Source organism: Phocoena sinus, chromosome 18 (genome assembly GCF_008692025.1).
Source record: "Phocoena sinus isolate mPhoSin1 chromosome 18, mPhoSin1.pri, whole genome shotgun sequence".
Lineage (NCBI taxonomy): Eukaryota > Metazoa > Chordata > Mammalia > Artiodactyla > Phocoenidae > Phocoena > Phocoena sinus.
In genome coordinates this window covers 67,807,633-67,829,378 of record NC_045780.1, presented here as the reverse complement: position 1 = coordinate 67,829,378, position 21,746 = coordinate 67,807,633, and the positions used below count along the sequence as shown (strand labels likewise).

The following is a 21,746-nucleotide window of genomic DNA, read 5'->3' as shown; positions in this document are numbered from 1 at the left end:
CTTGTAGAGGTGAGCGACAGGTGTGACTTTTGGAGGGAGAAGCTCACAATTACGCCATCTCAGCAGCCCAGGGACTGGGGTCAAAGGCTTCCCAGTCCCCTCCCTGCCCACCTTGCCCTCAACCCCTTGTCTTCTAGAGCCTCTGAAGGTCAGTCTTCTGGAAATGTTCTGCTTTCCCGGTCCCACATTGGAAGAAGCAGAGAAAATAATCACATACGTATCAAAATATGTTGTTTGTCTTAAGAGAACAGACTCAGCAGCTCATTCACCCCACCCCACGGTGACCAGCTGACTCCCCGGACCCACCTGAGATTCAGTCAAAGACAAGAGACGAGGTTGGTGGTTTTGCCTTAAAACTTCAGGATGCTGGAGTGTGGCATGAGGTATTTTTATTCCCTTTTGTTAGTACTTAAAACTGTCTGTACAGACCGTAAGGCAAGTGATTCACAGACATCTCGAGCTACTCATTGTCCATTTGTATGTTTCCACATACGCCGGTCACAGCCCCCCAGTCGGGGTGGTCCTGGGTGTCTCAGGTGAGGGCCCCTAGCTGTGGTGTGGGGCACTGGAAGGGAACCGTGTTGGATGGGTCGCCCCCTCTGGGGGCGGCATCAGGAAAGGGCTTAACAATACCAAGGAACTAGCAGCCGCTCAATCCCCGTGGAGAAGAGGCGAACGGATATTGACCTGTGGGCCCCAGCAGTTACTGGAACCCTGTTCCCTGTGTTGTCCGACTGTCAAGGATGTGCAATGTCATATGTCCATACCCCAGGCCGGGGGGTGGTTTGGCGGGGGGAGGGGCGGTGAGTATCAAAAGGAGAAAAGAATGGTTTGTGAAGACAGGCACGATATATATACCACTATTGAGTGTGTAGTTGCAGTAGGATACGGGTATGATCACAGGAGCCAGGGGACTACGCACTGTGACTCAGAGCTCCTGCATCCACGAGAAGCTCAGACACGCTCCACAACGTAACAGCACAGATGGCCCTGGTCACTGCCATACAGGTTCTCATGCTTGTGAAACATACAGCAAAAACACCACAGCTTACTACCCTCCCATCGGATACGGCACTCAGTACACCGACAGTCCAGAGAGCGCACTGGATTTCCGCTTCTCTTAACAAACAGAAAACAACCCGCTATGCTTTGTAAATAGTCACCGCTTAAACAATTTGGTCAACTTGTGCCAAGAAGTAGGTCTGGGACCCAGCGGTTCACTGGAGCCTGCAGCCCCCAGTGGAACACAGGATGCTGCAAACTGCCCATTTATCAAAAAAGTAAATCCTACTAATTAATTTTCTATCAATCAATCATTATAAAAGTAGAAAGAGAAAAAAAATCTGAAAACGATCTCATTTGCTTAAGACTGCCAAGTGTATCGCAGACAAACAATGGAAAATCCATTTTGTAAAATACAGCAGCCTAGAAATCAAAATCATAAGTTTATCGATCATCTTTTTAAAAACAAAGAGCCCTTGCCCTGTCTTTTGGTTGCATGGATGTGTTAGTACCGACTCTAAGGTGCAGTTGCGGAGGGAGAAACTGTCATTCGGCACTCTGTCCGTGACAATGTTTTAATACTGGCACAAGCTGCAGACAGCCCCCTGAGGGCATGACGGCCGAGACGCCACCCGCGTTGAAGGCAGGGGTGCGGTCCAGTTCCGATGAGAAATTAACAGCTGCGAAGACAAGGTTTAAAATGGTTCTGTGGAGACAGATGAGAGTCGCTGTGAAACCATGTATTATTTTGTTTTCCAGACAGACAGGTGTTAATTTTACTAGGCTTCGTTAATACAGAAGAAAGAAAATGTCTTCCGGGAAAGTCGCCACTGCTGAAACCATCAACACATGTGTCCCGTCCTGCCATCAATACACGTGAGATTCTTTGTGACTCAGAACGTGGGCACGGGAGGCTGAACTGGTGGCACTTCGGATGACCTCCATCCATCTAGGACAAGAAAGTAAAATAACCGTCAGGGGCCACTTTTTATCAGCCCGTGTCTCTGAAATCTGCTTTTCTTGTTTGTTACAGCTTCATGACCCCTGGCGGTCGTTACTTACAAAGCCCCAGTGTGACCTAATACTGCCTGGCGTAGAATCTGCTTTTGTAGCAGGAGAGATCTCACATGAGCTCCCAGGTAAAGGAAAGCGGGGTTAAGGCCTCCTCCAGGTACTCCTGAGGACCACTGCCCGGGGTGCGCTCCTTCTGCAGACGCGCCCGACGTGGGGCTGCAGTGCACACTGCCAGTCCTTCTCAGGACAGTGGGGTGCGGCCTATCCTAGACACAGGGCTGTTTGTGATCTAGAAGCAGAGGGGCCCAGGCTGCTGCTGAGCGTCCCCCGCCTGCAACAACAAAGCGTCATCTGGTGTACCACGTCAGGAGTGCCAGGGGGAGGAGACCTGGGGTGGCCCGGCTTCCCGCCTTCGTGGAGCTTAGAGGGCTTTAGAAATCCCTAATCCCAGGGCTACGTTCTCCCTGCCACAGCAGTGACGGCATCTCAGTTTTCCAGTCCAGGATCAAATTTGAGGAGTGCTACCCCCTGGGCTCCCTTTTCAACCAGTGTAGCTTAGGGCCCCGCTGCTCTGGGGTGGGTGTCAACGGCGGCTTCGACCCTGGTCTTAAACCACTGTGCTGTTTCCCGTGAACTAACTTTACGTGAGTTTGTGCACGGATGACTGGCCCATTGATCGGAAACCCTCGTGGGTTTTCAGGAGAAGAGTTTCTCCCTCAGGGGGTGGCAGCAGCTGCCCTGTCTGGTCTGGTGCCCAAGGACCACCCCTCGCCCAGGTGGTGGTTTGGCAGTGACACTGCTTTCAGAGCCTGCCCCAGGATGCGAGGCCCGGGATTTGTACTTGAATGTGGCCACAGCGAGAGCCTGGCTCCTTCACTTCTTGGCTAAAGGAAGACTACTGCCCTGGGTCTTCACACCACGGAGCCAGTCTCATTGGTGAGGTAACTAACTAAGAGGCACTAGGATTTTTTTTTTCCTTCCTTACGTGGTCTTTTGACTTGAAGCTTACTTAGCCTTTTGGCCACGGGACGAAGCAACTACTGTAGCCATCGACTGGAAAAACACAAGTTAGAGAAGGAAAAGTGTACCCCGCGTGGTGTGAACTAGCGTACAGGTTTTGGGCTGATGTGTCCCAGGGAAAGTCACGGTTCCACTTGCTCCTGTGAAAACAGATGTGTACTCGCATTGGGCACACAGAGCCCAGGTCTTATGAAGCGCTTTCATTTTAAGCAAGTAGCAGGGTGAGAACAAGAAGCCCCTTCTGGAAGGGAGTCAATGCCCAGGCAGCAAGTAGCTGCTGCTACGAGGCCTTACGCACTTGGGAGAAAGCCCGCTGCTCAGAAGAAGGGTGTCCTTTCGCTGCAGGTGCCCTGTGGAGGGGGACTTTTACCTTTCAAACGTGTATTCGCTTTCAGCCCTGAAGTAGTACACGTGGGACTTGAAATGCAGCTTGAACACGTAGTCCTTGTGGAGGTCTTCGGACTCCGAGGGAATGGTGAGCGAGTACCCAAGCAGAGGCAGGCTGGCGAGGGGGTGACTGTCCTGGAAGGGGGCACAGAAGGTGGGAGCAGCCACAGGTGTGGCACCTGCCCGCAGCAGCTGGTCTGGACTGAGGTCCAGGCCCAGATGCGTCGCGTCGGCCACCGGTGACATCACCCGCGCCCCCCCTCCCCTCATCCAACCAGCAGCCGTGCAGCCCTTGGGCAAGTGGATAACAGCAGCCTTCGCTTAGAGCTGTGGGGTCTCTGAGGGCCGTGGCCTTGCCCAGCCTGCTGTGGGCCCCCCTGCGACACCTGGGCGGCTCAGGGGTCAAGCTGTTCATCCTTCCGGAGGAAAGCTGCCTGCTCCCCGAGGAGGGAGGGTCCTTCAGGCTCCTCCCCAGCCGTCCCCGGGCACATACCTGGTGCGACTTGTAGAAGAAGAGGCAGAAGTTGGTGAAGACCACCCACAGCTTCTGCCACCCGTTGCTGTTCTTGAATTTCCTCAGCAGGTTCCCAGACAGCTGATTCTACAAGACAAGTCAGCCCGTAAGGAGCCTGGTGGGGCCCGCCGGCAGGGCCGTGCGTCTGTGAGCAGGCTTCCTGGGGGTGACTTAAGAAAACGGCCTTTTGCTCTGGGAGGGGGACTCCTAACCCCCTCCCCGCCCCCCAGTATCTCAGAATGTGACCTTATTTGGAAATAGGGTCATCGGATGTAGAATTAAGGAGGATCGTCCTGGAGTAGAGGCCCGTATCCACTACGGCTGACATTCTTCTAAAAAGGAGACAGACACAGGGCAGCCCCTGTGACAACAGGCAGGCTCGAGTGATGCGTCTACAAGCCAAAGAACACCAAGGCTGGTCAGCAACCCACAGCAGCCGGCAGAGGCAAGGCAGCCTCCTCCCACAGAGGTTTAGAGGGAGCGTGGCCCTCTTGCCACATTGATCTCTGGACCTGTGACCTCCAGGATGGTGAGACAGATCTGCCCAGCGGGTGGTGCTCGTTAGGGCATCCGTGGGAAAGGATCCATCACCCTCAACTCTAAGCCGGCAGGAGCCCGGCGCCAGCCAGCAGCTCCTGACTGCCACCTGGTGGCCCTGGCTGCAACGCTGGATTTCAGCGCAGAGCCTCCAGGCTCCATCCTATGCTGGTGGGAAGGCGTTCCGGGTGTCCTGGTTTAACTCCGGAGCTCCATGGTCTCCTGAGGCCCGCAGGCGCTGCCAGCACAGAGCATCACCGTGAAATCACAGGCAGCCAATGGGGGGACGCCAAGAGCAGAGCCTGTGCATCCTTGCCTTCTCTCCAAAGCCCCTGTGTCACCTCTCAGAGGACCCTAAGAAGCCTCATCCGTGTCCCTGACAAGACAGCAGCTCATCGCCAGGAAGCCTTGACGAAGAGAGAAATGGATGGTGAATATAATCACTGCCACTAAATCATTCCCTTCAAAGGGGTGAAACGGGCAAACGCACCACAATAAAATATACATACACACACACCTGCGTCTACTTCATTCCATCCCTTTGGGGCTTTTCCAGTAACCTATATTTAATCCAAGAGGCATTCTTAAGTAAGGTGCCTGTGAGAAGAGGAGTTTAAATGGCTCTGGCTGCGAGTCGCTTGCAATCTGACGGTGCGTTAGGCCGAGAGAACACCGGAAGCAGAGCTGTCCCTGTGGCCACCGCAGTGTGCCATCACTCCTTCTGGCTGCCACTTACCCACTGGCGAAAGGCACAAGAGAAGGGGAACTGTGGGTTCCAGCAGGTGATGGTGGCAAGCAACCAGAGTGGGGACTTGATGCTTGTGCAATAGCACACGTGATTACATGCAAGTCTCACTCTGGAGGAAGGAGAGTAGCACATTTTCCTTTCCTTATTTTTATACTGAAATCAAATTCCTCCAGACAGAGCCCCCAAAAAAACCTTTCTCTTAGATGCGTTTACCTTTGGAACGCAACCCACAGTGTGGTTTACACACTTCATTGATGATCCAGGTTCCAGGCCAGTGTTTTTTCCAAGGCAGGGTCATGAGAACACTCTTACCTTCTGCCAGCAGCCTTGAATCCTCCTGGAACATGCCAGGGTATTCGTTCTGAGTAAGTCCTTCTAGCTTTGCCAGCTTAACAGATGAGACGCTTCTTAGTAATTGTATCTACTGGTCTCTCCTTGCTCCCTATTGCCCCCGTGCCCTCCAAAGTTGCCAACCCCACCGAAACTCTCACTCCCTTGGCTTCGCTCCCATACACACTTCAAGTCGCCTCCTCAGGTCACGTGGCCCCTAAGCTGCTCTCAAGAGCCTGAGCCTTTTGTCTACGCAAATGGCCTTTGGGTCTGTCTCCAACCCGGACCAGTCTCTGTGTGCTGCCTTTACGGGAGAGGTCAACATTCCCAATCTGGCACCGGCTGAGGCCCATTTCCTGCCTTTCCCAGACTGGAGGAAGGCCTCTTTGCTCCCACCTGCTCCATCCCTGTTGTGGATTGATTCGTGTCCCCCCAGAAGATATTCATGCCCAAAGGCCCAGTACCTGTGAAGATGACCGTAATGGGGTCGTTGCAGATCAAGATAAGGTCCTGCTGGAGTACGGTGGGTCCTAACCCCAATGCCTGGCGTCCTCATAGGAAGAGGACTTTTTAACAGATACACAGGGAGACCCCCAAGTGAGACAGAGGCGGACACTGGAGTGATGTGTCCACAAGCCAAGAGAACACCGAGGGTGGCTGGCAACCACCAGAAGCCAGGAGAGAGACCTGGACCCGGGCCGCCAGAAGGAGCCGGCCCTGCTGACACCTTGACCGTGGACTTACGGCCTCCAGCACTGTGAGAGGACACATTTCTGTTGCTAACACATCTTCAGATGTGTCGTGGCAGCCACAGGAAATGAGGGTCCCCACCCCTAGTTACGTTCCCCCCATCCCCCTGGTCCTCACCTGTGTGCAGACGGCTGCGTGACACCCTCCTCTCTCCCCAGCCCCCACCGCCTCCCAACTCCAGTCCTACAACACAACTTGGATGGTTTCACCTCTGAACCCTCCGCTGGCCCTACGGCCTACGCGAGGCTTCACACTGGCCGTCCTAGCGTCAGCACCCCGACGTCGACGGTGCCCCCAGACTTTCTACGGAGGCCAGCTCAATTTCACGCTGCCCCCAAACATCCCCCTCACTCACTCCTACCTGCACGAGCCCTAGAAGAGAGAACCTGGTGCCGGGGACGGTAAGGAAGCAGCACGTCAAGAAGGAAGGAGCCACTCCCTCGTCCCCCTTCCCCCACCTCCGGTCACCCAGGGGCATGGGTCACCCACAGGAGCCCACCACGGACACCAGACTGAAGCCACATGCCTTGGGGAAGGGGGATCGGGCAAGGAAGGGACATTCACAGAGCGACAGACGCGCCAGTTCCACGAGCATCCAAGCTGCATCACGGCCACCTTAAAGCCACACTGGCTCAGGGCTCGCTCGCACGGGCTACAACGTTCAGCAAACCTTTCCTCAAAGGGCCAAATACTATTTTAGGCTTTTTGGGCCAAGGGGCAAAATCAAAGATAGTTGTAGTAACCACTCAAAAACGGAAAACCCTGGTCTTCGCTGACGGGCTGTAACCAAGCAGGGGGCGGGCAGGGTTTGGTCTGAGGCCGCAGCGTGCTGACCACTCGGCTGACTGACACACGCGCGTGTGTGCACACATAGCACCAGTGCAGGCTATCATCCTGAAAAGCTGGGCTCGAGGAGCTGTGTCTGGGCCGCATTCTTGAATGGCCTGCCTGCCTCCAGGGTTAAGGAGGAAGGTTCGTGCCTACCAAATTCCCACACCTCCACAGCCCTGACTACACATCGCAAAGGTGAGTATAAAGCGAAGCAAAGAGGACTTCTCCCGCACGGCCCCGCCCTTCCCCTGGCCTCGCCTGGACAGAAGAGATGTCATCAGGTATTTTTTGCCTCCAGATGGCCACTGCCCCCTCCTTGCTGGAAAGATCCCTGTTTCCTGGAAGAAATCTCCAGTTGGTAAGCTTCGCCGACAGATGCAGTGGAAATGTGATGGGAAGGAGGATGAGTACCGTGAGCCCCCGCCGCCGTGGGGCGGATGCAGGAGACGGAAGGCCACGCACAGTCGGGGAGCTCCACGCGCTGGGACAGCCCCGAGGATGAGGATGTCTTGACGAGGAAGCATGGGTTTTAGAACATTAGCTGTAGCAGGGAAACTCAACCAACACAGTTCTGTGGACCTGTGAAGCTCAGTTCCAGAAAACAATCTCAGAGAACCCCTATGGCCTACCCATCAAGAAATGTTCGGCTCATTTGAACCAACACACTGTTGGTTCCGAAAGCAAACGAACCGCTGTTCGTGGCTCACGATCTCCTATGTGGCATTTTCGGGCCACTTAGGAATTCAGAATTTGTCAGATTTTAGAAAGATAATCCAGTGCCTGTCCTCTATGGCACCCCAGGCAGTGGGGTCTGGGGTTGTAGCCCAGAATCAAACAAAGCGATTCTGTAGTATAAAACAGGACGCGCTCGCAAAACCGACAGACAGCCTCCCGACTGGTCAGTTCAGCTTCTGCTGTCAATGGGGTATGACGAGAACTTCACGGTTTCAGAGCTTTCTGGGCTTCGCGTTTTCTGAAAGGTTAGGGATTATGGACCTGGACTGGAGGACGCTTAGGGAATGAGGTTTGGAGAGTTCTAGAAGGTTCACGGTCGCAATACGGGGAGAGCCCCCATCCCCAAAGCCAGATCTTCGGGACGCTCCGAGAGCCGGCTTCTTGCAGGTTCTTCCATGAAATACACCTACCTGCTGTGGCCCTGGCTGGCACCGGCTTTCCAACCATACCGCCTCCCCGCACCCGATTCCGGGGCCTGCTCCAGGGCGCAGCAAGAACGGCGCCTGCGCGGCCCGTCCGGACCTCTCGGCGCGGACACACGAATAAAGGCACGCACGGTCCCCGCCCTGTGGCTAACTCCGCGAGAGCAGAGGGCACGGTCCAGAAGACAAAAGGAAACCATCACTGCACAGGCGGCCTGGGAACGGACAGACGCCAAGGCCGGTGCACCTGCCGGCCCACAGGGCGCACATGCTCAGAAGGCCAGTGCCCGTGGCCTGACCCCCCGCCGCCTGCCCCTACCTCCACGGCCACGCTGAAGTCCACCATGGAGACGCTGGTGTTGCGGTGCCAGCACACGTGCACCATGGTGTTGCCGCGGTGCGGGGCCTGGCGCTCCAACGAGGTGCGCGAGGCGCTGAGGTCGTCCTCCGACTCCTGGTCGCCCGCTGCCTCCTCCGGGGACTCTGCGGGGGCAGCAAAGAGGCAGCGCTTTCCTCTCTGCTCGCCAGGAGGGCCCCTGTCCCGACCCCGCCCAGGAGCCGAATGGGATGGGAAGGCTGGGGGTCCCGGGCACCCACCGGGCAGGAAGTCACACTGGCAGCGACGGTTTGGCCAGGGACGTCCCACCACATCCTCTGCCAGGGAGCCCCCAACAGTTTTCTCCCCGCCCCTCGCCCCCCAGAGGCTGACAAGCGGCAGTGCTGGCCCAGAAAAGATGGCGATTTTCCGTTCGCTCATTCTCTTTTAAGGGGTTTTGTTTGTTTTTTTTAACTTTTATAAAAAGTTCCTTGATTTTTAGCTTAAAACACAAACATAGACTGTGGCTATGGGGCGCATCGGTAAGGCAATTTTCAGTGCAATGCTTACTGCTGTCAGGAGGGCTGCTGGCCAGGAACTCGGGGGCGGGGCCGCTGCTTTTCTCGGCCAAGTCAATAGCCATCTGTATGTCCTCCACCCACTTTTCCATCTCGGACCGAGAACTGGAGGAGGACAGATGGACGTCAGGTATTTCCAGGCCACGGTGGGGAGAAGGGGTACCGAGGTCAAAGGTCAGGCTTCCCGCGTTACCTGGCAGCCACGACGATGGACTGGCGCTGGCCCCGCAGGGTGAGGCAGTGGGGCACGCCCCACTCGTCCTCACTTTCCTCCATCTGTGGGGTGAGTGTTCATAAGTTACTGCCGAGCAGGGGTTGGGATACTCAGTGCATTTTCAAATGTTCACCGAACTGACTACAGCTCAGCGGAACCAAGTCCAAAAAAGTCCCCATCAGGAGGGTGAAAGCAAGGTCAAAATGCATTATATTTTTTTCCGTCAGAGCCATAAACCTCCCTCTACCCGACCACTGAGGAGAGTGTGGGGATAAGCCACACTGGTGCACACTGGCGCCCTGTCTGCCTCTGCCCACCAAGGATCACAGAATATAGACACCCGTCCACTGGACATTTCCGGAGAAAGGCTGCTTCCTGGTCTTAACTCCACGTGGACGGTGAGGCTGGCCTCTCAGGGCCCCGGGGCCAGGCACCGGGCAGTGAAAGGCAAGTTCACACCACGTAGGCACGGCAGCTTGCCTCCGCACTTGATGCCGGAAGGTACATAGCCGCGCATCCCAGGTGCAGGACAGGGAGTGAGGTCCCGGGGCCCCTCTAGGGGAGCCCTAACAAGGCCTGGGTTTTTCACAGCGCCTGTGATGCTCTCACTTCCTTATCAAGCCCCTCCCCCTGTCACTGGCTCCTGCACCCCGCAGGCAGCCCAGAGGCAGAGGTCCCCATCCCATGCCCACGGCCCATACTCACCGTCATGCCGTAGAGCGGGAGCTGCCCGTGAACTTTAAACTGATTCGAGGCCGTCAGCCCCCTGCTCGTGTAGAGCAAGACGTCGTTGAACTAGAAGAACAAGGACAAGCGCGGCTGAGACGAATGGGCTCCGTTGGAAACCAACAAGTACAGAAACTATGTCTTCAGAGTCCGACAGGACAATTCGTGGATCTCAACACCTCCAGTCTGAGCAGCTCTGGCTGCTCCTCCTGTCTCCCAGGTACCCGCTCTGGGGTGGCCAAGGCCCAGCGCCGTGACCCTTGCTGGTTCCATGGGCTCACAAGTCACCGATCACCTTGAACAAACAGCTCTCACCACTTACCAGGAAGAACATGCGCTGCTGGAGCCCCTTCCCGGAGAGCTTGCTGAGGCTGCCCAGGCGGATGAATTCCTGCAGAGAAAACACACCCACGAGCTGGCTCGGAGCCTGCAAAGCCGCGTCAGCGCAGACTCAACGCAATGTGAGATGCTTCCGCCCATCGTGGTCCCTTTCACACTAAAAACCGTACCCGTCATAGCTCCTATTTACTGAACGCCGTGCCGTGCCGCCTCTGAGCTCCTTTCCTTCTGAGCAGCCTGCAAGGCAAGGGCTAGCTTTGGCTCCTCCACCAGAGAAGCAGCTGGCGGTCGGAGCTCCGCTGGCCCGTGCGGTGCGCTGGTTCACACCCGGACCTATAACTCTACACTTACCCCCAGGCCCTCAGGGCTTCCGGCTGCGAGGAGGGGACAAGGCCCCTGGATGGATACAAAGTGGCAGCCGGGGACCGGGAAAGACAGGTACGCCATAGGAGAGAACTGTGCAATAGAGGCATCTTCTTCTCCACGACTTAAAATCTGGTTCTCCAAAACTAGTAACTGTGTTCCAGGATCAAAGAGCCAGAAAGGAACTCTCCCTCCCGACTATAAACTTCTGAGGGCACAGACGATTCAGGGGCACTTCAGAAACCCTCCACAAAACTATCATTTAAAAAATTGTGGTAAAATACACATAAAACTTACCCTGCATGACCTTTAGTGCATCCATCAATATCACCTAGGTCCAGAACTTTCCATCACCCAAACCATTAAGCAGTCAGTCCCCATTTCTCACTCCCTGTTTCCGCCTCCCCTAGCACCTGGCAACCACCAATCTGTTTTCTGTCTATATGGATTTGCCTATTTCATGTAAGTCCAACATGTAATATGTAGCTTTTTGTGTCTGGCCTATTTCACTTGGCACAATGTTTTCAAGGTTCGTCCATGCTGTGGCCCATGTCAGAAATTCGTTCCTCTCTGGGGCTGAATATTTCACCGCATGGACGGGGCACACTTTGTTTACCCACTTAGGCTGTTGATGGGTATTTGAGTTGCTTCCCCTTCTGGCTACTCTGAACAGTGCTGCTGTGGACATGCATGTTCAAGTTTTTGTTTGAACAGCTATTTTCAGTTCTTCTGGGTATAGAGCCAGGAGTGGAATTGCTGGGTCATGAGGAAATTCTATGGTCAACTTATTAAGGAACCGCCAAACTATGTGTCCACAGGGCTGCTTTTAAAACACAGCTGCAAGTTCTTTGACATTCTTCCCACAGAGGCTGGTCTCTGTCCCCTTCCCTTGGATGTGGGTAGACTGGTGATCAATTTGACAAAGAGAGTATGGAAGTGATGCTGTGTGACCTCTGAGACCGGGTCATAAAACTACACAGAGCCTCTGCTTTGTCCCCGAGAACACTTGCTCTGGGAACCCTAACTGCACATCAAGCAGTGAGACCACCCTGAACCCACGCTGGGGAGGCCCCTCGCGGGCTCTCGGGTGCACGGTCCCAGCTGAGCCCAGCCTCCAGCCGTCTGCCAAGTGTAAGCCTTGGCCCCTCCAGGTCAGCCCATCTGGGACCTCTGTCAATGCCCTACAGAAAGAAGAATCACCTGGCTGAGTCCTGCCCCATTCCCAACTCACAAAACCGTGACATATACTAAAAGGTTGTCTTCAGTCACTAAGTATTGGGGCTGTTTGTTACCTAGTTTTCCTGTGACCTCAGTAGCTAACGAGCCAAGAACAGGGACTCAACCAGTTCATTTGCATTCTATAGACTGCACAGCCTGACTCCTGCTTTGGTCCTTTATGAAATGTCAATCAAAGACAACATCTGCTGGTGATTTAACTGACGTATTTTGGAGATCAACGAAGTGACACATAACAAATACTTGCTGGTCCATGGGATGGATGCTATCAGACAGCAACGGTACCGTATGAAGAAACGGTGTTTGGGGACTGCTCTCATCACTGAAGGGGATCAGAGAATGAGGAGTGGTGACCCCACTGTGCTGTCACTCCTGTTCCCGGCTCGCATATCCGATGTTGTTATATGTGCGTTTTCTTAACGAATCTTAGGGATGTGGGAAGGGGAAGGTGGAGCTTCTGCAGAAGGGCTATGGACTCAGATCACCGTCTCAGGGCTGGAGATGGAAAATGCCTCTTGCCCAGAACTGTTTTTTAATTTTAAAAAAAAACCATGAAATAGGAGAAAAAGAAAAGGCTCCTAATATCCTTAAGCTCAAGCTGCTTCCTACTGGAGTGAAATTCACAATATCCAGGCCTCTGAGTTTTGTTCAAATGAACCTCCACTATCCTCCCGGAAGAATTCTCAGGCACAGAACTCTTAGGGACAGAAAACACACCCTGGGGGCCTGGCTCAGGCCGGAGTGTGCTGGGGCCTTTTGCCTCCGGGGTGGGGGCAGGGGTTGCGGGGTGGGGAATCCTGCCTTCCAGGACATGACCTCATCTCAGCCTGACCCTAGCGGGAGGGCAGCAGGATTATGCCCGAAAGCTGGGTGAGGAATTAGACCGCAGGGAGCTGGAACATTAGCCGCTCACCTTTAAATCTCAATTTTTCAAATTCCACCAGTAGATAAATCTGTCAGAGCCTTCTTTCCACTCAACAGGTTATTCGATAATTTAAAATTAAAAAAAAAAAAAAAACAAAACCAAACAAAAAAAACAGGGTACTTCCCTGGTGGTCCAGTGGTTAAACACTTTTCCTTCCAATGCAGGGGGTGTGGGTTCGATCCCTGGTCGGGGAGCTAAGATCCCACATGCCTCATGGCCAAAAAAACCAAAAACATAAAACAGAAGTAATATTGTAACGAATTCAATAAAGACTTAAAAAAACAAAAAGAGAATCAATTAGCTTCCGTGTGTGGAACAGCCCATCTTAGAACTCGCCCCTCTGAGGGTCGTAGATCCCTCCTTCCCAGGTCAGTCAGGGCTGACTTTGAAACAGTGAGTGGCCGAGAAGCAGGCAGATTGAACATAAGAATATGCAGCTAAGGCGGGTCTGCAGTGTGGAACCAGCACCCCTCAGCTTCCTCAATAATAATGACCTTCTTTTATTTAGCACGTGGTGTGAGCCTGACATGTGCTGGGTGCTTATATTAGCTGCATATGTGAGCCTGTAGATTCATCCCCAGTTTTCAGATAAGGAAACTGAGGAGCAAAATGAATAAGGAACTCGCCCAGATCGCCTGGTCAGTTGGTGGGTGAGAGCGCCCGTATCTGATGAAAAGCTTCTGGTGCCTTCTACGATGCTGTGCTGGGTACTCAATGACATTATAAGCATAAACTCAGGTAAGTGTAGGTGGGGGAAGAGGAAGATAATTCGTATTTATTGTGTTAGTTTTGCACATTAAATCTCATTTGATCCGTATCACCCACGACGGAGAAGGTATGACCCCCGTGTTACAGAAGGGAAGGAACGTTCCAGGAAGTGAGCCATCCCAATTCTGGTGGAGCCAGAAATTGAACCTGGGCCACCTACTCCAATCCACTGCTCTTTTCATAGCACCGTGGAAACTATTCCTCAAAACGAGTTCCTTACAAATGCTCTGTTTGCCCTGTAGCTTGATATGCTAAATATTTCATAACATCCAAAGCTAAGAGAAAATTACATTGATTCCACAAGGCTTTAAAGGCTTCTGCATGGATGGGTAAACGTGATTGTTGTGTACTGAGTCCCGGCAGAATTTTCTCACCAGCAGAGCTGAAGTAAATCCCAGCGTTAATTTCCACCCAGCATTTACCACATAACTCTTCTGACAACATTTTATAACTGGTATTCTGGTCAGCTTTGTAATTAGGATTCCCAACAGAAAGACCCAAATACCCAAAAGATGAGGGATGTTCCCTTTTCTTCTCTGAGTTACACAGATTTAAAGTTTCCAGGGAGGCCAACTGTCAGATAAAACTAGAAGCCCCTGACCCACGGGATACTTGTCTGCACATTAAGGCAGATCAAAGAGGCTAAAATTCCCTTCTGAACCTGGATGAGGGTCAAGATAGGGGACTAGTGGAAAAAATTCCCACAGAGAAGATGGAGCGAGGCACAGCGACTGCCTAGTATTAATTCCTGGTCAATGACTGCTTCCTAGGAAGAGAATTGGAAAAAGGCAGGCTACCCTGTATTTTTTAAATGCCCACTGGCGTGGAGAGAGTGTGTTTGGACAGCGAGGCCCTATTTTATTGTGAATGACCTACATGTCATGCACATGGGCAAGTCAAGGTTAATAGCATAAGGGAACTTGCATCCCTCCCAGAATCACGTTCTGGCTAAAATGTTATTTTAATTCCAAATTCAAATTACGTTATGCAAATTGCATCTTTTTTGGGGGGCGGGCCACAACACATGGCATGTGGGATCTCAGTTCCCCAACCAGGGATCGAACCTGTGCCCCCTGCAGCGAAAGCACAGCCTTAACCACTGGACCACCAGGGAAGTCCCTGTAAATTGCATCTTTAAAAAAATACTTTTCTTACATGGGAATTTATTGCCTGCTCTCATGCACTAGCGTTTTCTCTGCTTTCTATCGCCATTTTACCCAGTTCTTAAAAAAATTTTTTTCTTTATCTTCTTTTATTTACCTAAATTTAAAAAAATAAAATGAGCAGTCTCAAATCTACTCAGAATACGGTGGGAAAAAGTAAATGAACGGATCAACCAGTAAGGAGAGAAAGCAGCATGTGAGGTGGAAGGACTGACTGACTCATCTCCTTCTAACACAGAATTTTTGAATTGACACCGTAATGTTCAAGGCATTTTCCCAATTGTCCCCCAGGGGGAAAGGAAGCCACTTCAGAAGGAGGATATTTTAACTTGGGAGTGTCCATATTCAAAAGGTTCAAATGTAAGTCATTTAAATGTTGTCTTTCTGGCTTTACCTCCAAAGCATACGGAGAGCACAGCTGCTTACCCTTCCTGGAATCACAAGATTGTCAACGCCAATCAAATCTTTCTTGAGTTCATGCAGCTTCTGGAAATTCTCCATCTTGATCATCGTACCGTGAAGCTGGGCCACCATTTCCGTGATCTCTGCCAAAGCAGCTAAGGAAGGAAACGGACACAAAAGCTGCAGCATTCATGGCAGACGTGGGTCATTTTTTCCCCCAATATCTTTAAGATCAGTTCTCCAGGGTAATATCCTCCTGTAGCTGAACTATAACGAAGCCATGCTTCTAGGGAAAACACTGCTAATTCTCAATAATAAAAATTGAGTGATTTACTTTATGTATCGATTGGCTTTGCTTTAGTTTCCCCAAAGCCATCTTGAAAACATCAATGCCCCCTTCAAGCTTGGTGGTGTACAGCTGTCCTTCAGTTAGAATCACTTGCTGGCATAAAGGGGCAGCAGCAAGGGAATAAGAGTGCCTGGAATTCTGTCCCAGGGGCAGAGATTTCCCTCCCTTCCCTTCCCTGTTACCGGGAAAGAACAGAGCAAAGAGAGCACAGAAAAACCATAGAAAAATCTAGGGCAAAGGAGGGATCTTTCTGGCAAAGGGTCTAACTGGTAGTGCAACACTTTTGGGTAATGAACATTCCAACACACCCTGGTTCTTCCTTCTGCAGACATTTATAGTGTTTATAAAATGGTTGTAAAGAACAGCTGCAAACTAAATTTCCCAATGTGGGCACATCTCCCCTATACCGACGGGCACCCAATAAGGAAAAGGAGCTGGTGCCCTGTTAGCACGGGTTTGGGTGGCAGGCACATCCATAGTAGCTGAGCATTTTGGTCTGTTTGTCAAGGGAAAGCAAGAAACATTTGTCCACTGAACTTCGATCTTCAGGACAGTAAACACCGCCTCCGCCCCCACCCCCAGCACCTCAACTGTGGCAGGAAGCATTCCTTGTTTTTAGCTGTCTCCCTGGGGATGCAAATGAAATGCTTCCTGTCTTCTTATCACAGAATGCTTCTTGTCTCAGCCATAGTGACAAACCCAGAGCTTGCTCTGTCTTTAGACATGACCAGCCGATTTAGTCCAACAAACAATTCCCGGGCACTGAATGTTTAGTGCGGTGGGCGTGCAGAAGCTCTAAGAGGAAAACGGATGGCAGCCTGGCCCCAGACGCATTCTAGAACAGCTCTTGGCTCTCCGCATCCCTCCCGTTCAGGAAATCTACATTCAGATATTCCTCGATTTGCCCAGTCTTTCTACAATGATGCCACCTTACGTTTTCAGCTAGGGAACAGACATTTTTGCCATTTAATTGTGAAGAACAGACTTTTCTCAATGGAGACTGTTTAGCATAATAGTAAAATGCAAAACTAGGCAAGTTGGCCTGAGAATAGCACGTGCAAAACTAGAGACATCCCTCTCCCTCGCCCTCACGGGTAAGAGATCTACGCAGGTCTGAGTCCTGGGAGCTGGGAAGGGCCCTAGGTCATCTCATCCAGGCACAGCCAAGCGGGACTGCCAATACGGCAGGACAAGGCAGATGGGGCGGGGGGGTCACCCAGCCTTGAGGGTGAGGCACAGATTAAGCCTTAAAAGAGGACTGTCCCAGGGAAAGGAGTCCCAGCGGAAGGAACAGAATATACTAAGGCACAAGGCAGGGGGCAGCATGGTCTGTTTCAAAGACTGCCAACTAAAGCAAGCCAAAACCACGCCTTGAGCCATTTCTGTTGCCCTTCCGTGAACTGCCAATGTCTTAACTACTCTGACACATCTTTTCTTTGGTTGTCTTTCTAAAAACTAAGATGAAGTTTATAATACTTTAGGCAAGAGACACTGGTCTTGACATACTAACGGGTGTGCGAGTTCATGTTATCTGTCAAGAGCCACCTGCGGGGGGCGCATTCTGTGCATGGACTCGCTGCAGAGTGCAGGGGACCCAGCAGGCCTCAGGGCCTGGCCCCCAAGGGGCTGCAGGTCCAAGCCAGGGAGTGTGGACAGTAACAGACCACATGCAACGCAAGGCAGAGGACACAGGTTCAGAAAGACGATGCGTGGCCCAGTGGGAAAAGCATGATCTGGAAGGCCAGTCCTGCTCTTTTGCCAGCTGAGTGACACTCACAAGTCCTTCACCCCCTCTGAGCCTCAGTATTCTTATCTATAAAATGGGATAACAACGGTTCTCTCATGGGGTTGTGAAAGGATTAAAGGTGTTAGCGTAAGGAAGATACCTGGCGGAGTACCTGGCCCAGGTGCTGAGCGAGGAACAGTGAGTAATATCATGAGCCAGTAGGGAGGGTAGGATGGTCGAGAACATGGGTTCTGGGTTAGGCTACATGTCCTTTACTTTCCAGCTGTGTGACTCTGGGCAGGTTCCTTAACTTCTCTGGTCTCAGTAGCCCCCATATGTAAAATGAGCTCACAACCGTCTCATAGGCTTCTTGTTAAGATTGAGAGTTAACACAGGTGAAATGCTTATTGGGGTGACCTTACAAACGCCCTGCAGCGATGAGGAACAGTATTTATTACCAGCCGTTTTCTGTGGCCCATCCAAGGGGAGGTGATGAGTTTCCACCATGGAGGTAGAGGAAAGCTTCCTGTAAGGGGCTGACTCTAAGTGGAGCTTCTCCAGGGTTCTGTGCACTAAACCAGGCAGGATGGAAGGAGAAAATGCATGCAAGAGGGGATGGAAAAGAGAAGCCATGGTGATCACTACCGCCTTCTTTACGTGAAAGACCAAAAAGGGACAGAAAATATTTGACCAGGTCCTAAAAAGCGCATCTGCCCCTCTTGGGACACAGTATCCCCGAGACACCCCGCCCCGCCAAGCACTCACCCCGGCAGTCCCTGAAGTCGGCGTGGCTGGGCGGGTGGTGCTTGCACAGCCGCTCCAGGACCTGCTTGTAGTGCATAAGCCGGTGCAGCGGGCGCAGGAGGAAGGTGTTGAGCGACAGGTAGCACACCTTCTGCAGCTCGAAGTCTCGGCACAAGCTCTCCAGCCGCCGGGAGCCCCGGATGCCGGTCTCCAGCGCCTCCAGAGCCTCACCGTGCTTCCACAGATGCACCGCCAGTTGCTGGTGGGCGAGACACGGGAGCGGGTGGGGCAGGGAGCCGGGGAGACGAAAGGGGGAAGGGGGGAGGGGGGAGGGGGAAGAGGGGGAGGGGCGGAGTCCTGCTCAGCCACATGGTCCGCCCATCTTAACACTCAAAAGAGATCACCTTCGCTTTCATGGCTTCATTCCATTTACTTAATTTCATGTTTTTAATATTTCACCATTTAACTTCTCAGGAGGGAATAAAACACTCTATTAAAGCATCGTGCAGTTTAAAATACGCAGGGATTATAAAATATTTGAGATGTAGATATAACATTAGAGGTATACATGTCCTTTTAAAAGAAGACTGGCAAAACTGAGGGGAAATAAAACAATGGGAGCTCCTTCAGGGGGCTTGGGGTTTTCTCCTAAACATCAAAAAACGACAAATAGGCCAGAGCCACTGAATAAACGTCATAGAGTTAAAACTATGTATTTCTGTTTAACTACCCCCCCCCCCCCCAATTTGCTCATGTAATAATTGAGCATATCCTGCTCTGCTGGATTCCGGGGAGCGGACAGGAATGAGACGCGGTCCTTCTCTACTGGGGTCTGACCGAGACCCTTTGCCTGAGCAAACTTTTGTCAGCCTTCTGAAGCTTCTCCCAGGCCAGCCTGTGCCCTTCCTTGTACAATCCCGTTTCGGTGAGAACCCTGCTAAGTCAGTTCAACCAGGACCCTCCACCCTGGATACCTGGTCACCCTTGACATTGGGGTCTGCACCCCCCCCAGGTGATGCCTGAGCACCCCACTTGTCTTCGGGATAGAATCCTGTTAAGTCGGTTCAGCCAGAGTCCCCCCCCTCACGACCGTGATGTTTTGTCACAGAAATTTCCCATCCTCTGAGCCCCGCCCTGCTCCTTGGCTGTAGATCTCCACTTGCCCCCGGTGCACTTGGAGCTGAGGCCAATCCCTCTCTCCCACTGCAAAATCCCACTGCAGTGTCCCCATACCTATGGCAACGGCCCTGAATAGTCTGCTCTACCGTCTTTAACAAGTGCTGTCGAATATCGCTTTCCTTGAACAGGTGGTGGTGGAGACAGACGTGGGGCAACAAGTTTGACAGAGCGTTCAGGAGGTATTAACTCCCCACGCAGCTGTCGTCCTCACGTCTTACCCCATCAGTATTTCCCAGAGGTGGGCTCACTATCCGTGTGCTGCTAACTCCCACATCTGGATTCCCCATCCCGGCACCTCCATTCCCACGCTCCGCAAAGAGCGGGAAACGCAGTGAGTCCAGACACCAACCCAATACCCCCTGCGGCAACTGAGGCTGCCCCGTGATCCTCTAACCCCAGGATGGGTGCCGCCACCAACCGCCTACTCAGGACAGAAAACCTGGATAAGATTCCAGATCCCCTCATTTTCTGAATCCTTCACCAAGTCCCGCCAACTCTACCTCCTAAAAACAGCAAGCCTGTTCCTGGCTTCACCCCATGGTCACTGCCCTTGTTTTGGCCACTGCAATGGTGTCTCCATCGGGGTCTCTGTCTCCACTCCTGACACCTGACTTTCGAGTGCCACCAAAAGGAACTTACCCCAATGCAAATGGGCACATCGTCTCTTGCTTGGAATGCGACAAGAACGTCCACCCTCTCAGGACAAACTCCAGAGTTGTCGTTAGGGCACATGGGGCCCTTAGCATGTAACCCCTTCTGCCTCTCCAACATGGCCTCTTGCTACTCGCTCTGGACACCCATTGAACAACCTGCCCTTGAATGTGCCGGGCCCTGGCACCCAGAACCTTGGCACAGGGCGCTCTGCTCCTAAGATGCGCCCCCCTCAGCCCCCCCACCCCCACCTCCGTCCTTCAGGGCCAGCTCTGGGGCCTTCCCTGCTCTCCCTTTCCTCCTGGGCTTATTGTCCATCTTAGCCTTTATCACGTGGTCTCCCTGCTGACTTTAAAAAAACATATATAGATTCACAGGAAGTTGCAAAGACAAGTACGGGGGGGGGGGTGGGGTCCTACGTACCCCTTCAGCCGGCTTCCCCTAACGCTCACATCTTGCCTAACTACAGCACAATATCCCAACCAGGACGTTGACACTGGGACAAACCAGAGTTTATTTGGATTCTGCCAGTTATACACGCCCTCACTTGTGTGTGTGCACGTGTAAGTATGTGGCATGGGTGTGCGTGCGTGTAGCTCTATGCAGTGTTTTCACACGCGCAGTCCCTCATTTGAGAGTGCGTCTGTCCTGTCACTACATCCTTGGGGCCTGATGTACACCATAGGTGCTCCACAGATGTCTGCTGCCTGCAGGCATTAATGAGCAAACGAACCAATGCATGCACCCCGCTCAGAAAGGGGTCTTGCGAGGCCCCGAGTGCCTGGAGAGGTGGATTCAAGGTCATTGGAGCACAGAGTAGAATGTGAAGGACGGGAGGTGGAAGGTGAAAGATCATCTAGGGAAGGCTTCGTCGCTCAGGTTTAGAGCTTGGACTGTATTCTCTAAACCACAGAGAGGCCAGGCGGGTTTGGAGCCTAGTCGGTCTACGATATCAATGGTGGCTGGGGAGGACGGGTGGACGAGAGGCAGCTGGTGAGTCAGATGGGAAGGAGAACTGAGAGGCGATGGGAGGGAAGCGGAAGGGTGAAGGAGGAGAGGGGGCAGGCGGTAGAAGCTCAGGAAGACAGGGCCCGGGAGGGAAGGTCACAGCCTGACCAGCAGGGGAAGGGTCCAGGTAAAAGGCGAGGGCCTCCCTGGCCTGTGAAATGCCTTTGGGCATCTGGGCAGATGTTTCCAGTTGAAAGTTCACAGCCCGGGCTAGAGATCATCATCTGGATAGCCTCTGACTTTTAGGCAGGGATTGGAGCCCCTGGCCAGCTCCCTCAGTCCCGTGCGGAGGGTCTGGGGACAGCTGCAGGGTGATGTCAGCATCCCTGCTGAGCCCCTGAACATGTGCAGGTAAACGCACAGGTGGGGGGATGAGCGGGAAAGACAAAGTTGGAGCTCACCCGAAGCATTTTGGACAAAAGTGCCAACCTGGGCTTCTACATGTCCAGAACCTTCTGCCGTTCCCCTCCACCCTTCATAAAAATTCTTTAAAACCAACAATAACAACCACAATAAAAAAACAACCCAATTTCTCCAAAAGGCTGCCAGAGGCTCTCCATCTATTTCTATTCTGCCTGCACAGAGTCCATGCTACAAATGCTGGTGGCACCGGCACAATGGTTGAAACGCCAGCGCAGCCGAGGGTTAGCCGACTACGTGCAAAAATGCCAACTCACTAGACTGACGGGGAAAGAATTGCCCTGGGCGGAAATCAGGTCTATTTTTAGGAGGGCTTAGGTGCTAGGTGACCAGAGAGGAGGACGGATGT

The 21,746-nt window shown here is 52.7% G+C and overlaps 1 protein-coding gene across 3 annotated transcripts in view; it reads right to left on the bottom strand.

The window, feature by feature from the left end:
- Window positions 1-371: 371 nt before the first annotated feature.
- Window positions 372-21,746, bottom strand: part of FARP1 (FERM, ARH/RhoGEF and pleckstrin domain protein 1) — a 292,555-nt gene continuing 271,180 nt past the window's right edge. For all 3 annotated transcript variants that reach the window (XM_032611162.1, XM_032611161.1, XM_032611163.1), the window contains 10 exons: window positions 18,161-18,398; window positions 15,345-15,475; window positions 10,447-10,515; window positions 10,104-10,193; window positions 9,378-9,460; window positions 9,177-9,289; window positions 8,610-8,773; window positions 3,917-4,024; window positions 3,407-3,558; window positions 372-1,951 (listed from right to left, as the gene is read on the bottom strand). In XM_032611162.1, coding sequence (XP_032467053.1) covers window positions 1,870-1,951; window positions 3,407-3,558; window positions 3,917-4,024; window positions 8,610-8,773; window positions 9,177-9,289; window positions 9,378-9,460; window positions 10,104-10,193; window positions 10,447-10,515; window positions 15,345-15,475; window positions 18,161-18,398 — 1,230 coding nt within the window. In that variant the 3' untranslated portion in view covers window positions 372-1,869. The remainder of the gene's footprint in view (window positions 1,952-3,406; window positions 3,559-3,916; window positions 4,025-8,609; window positions 8,774-9,176; window positions 9,290-9,377; window positions 9,461-10,103; window positions 10,194-10,446; window positions 10,516-15,344; window positions 15,476-18,160; window positions 18,399-21,746) is intronic.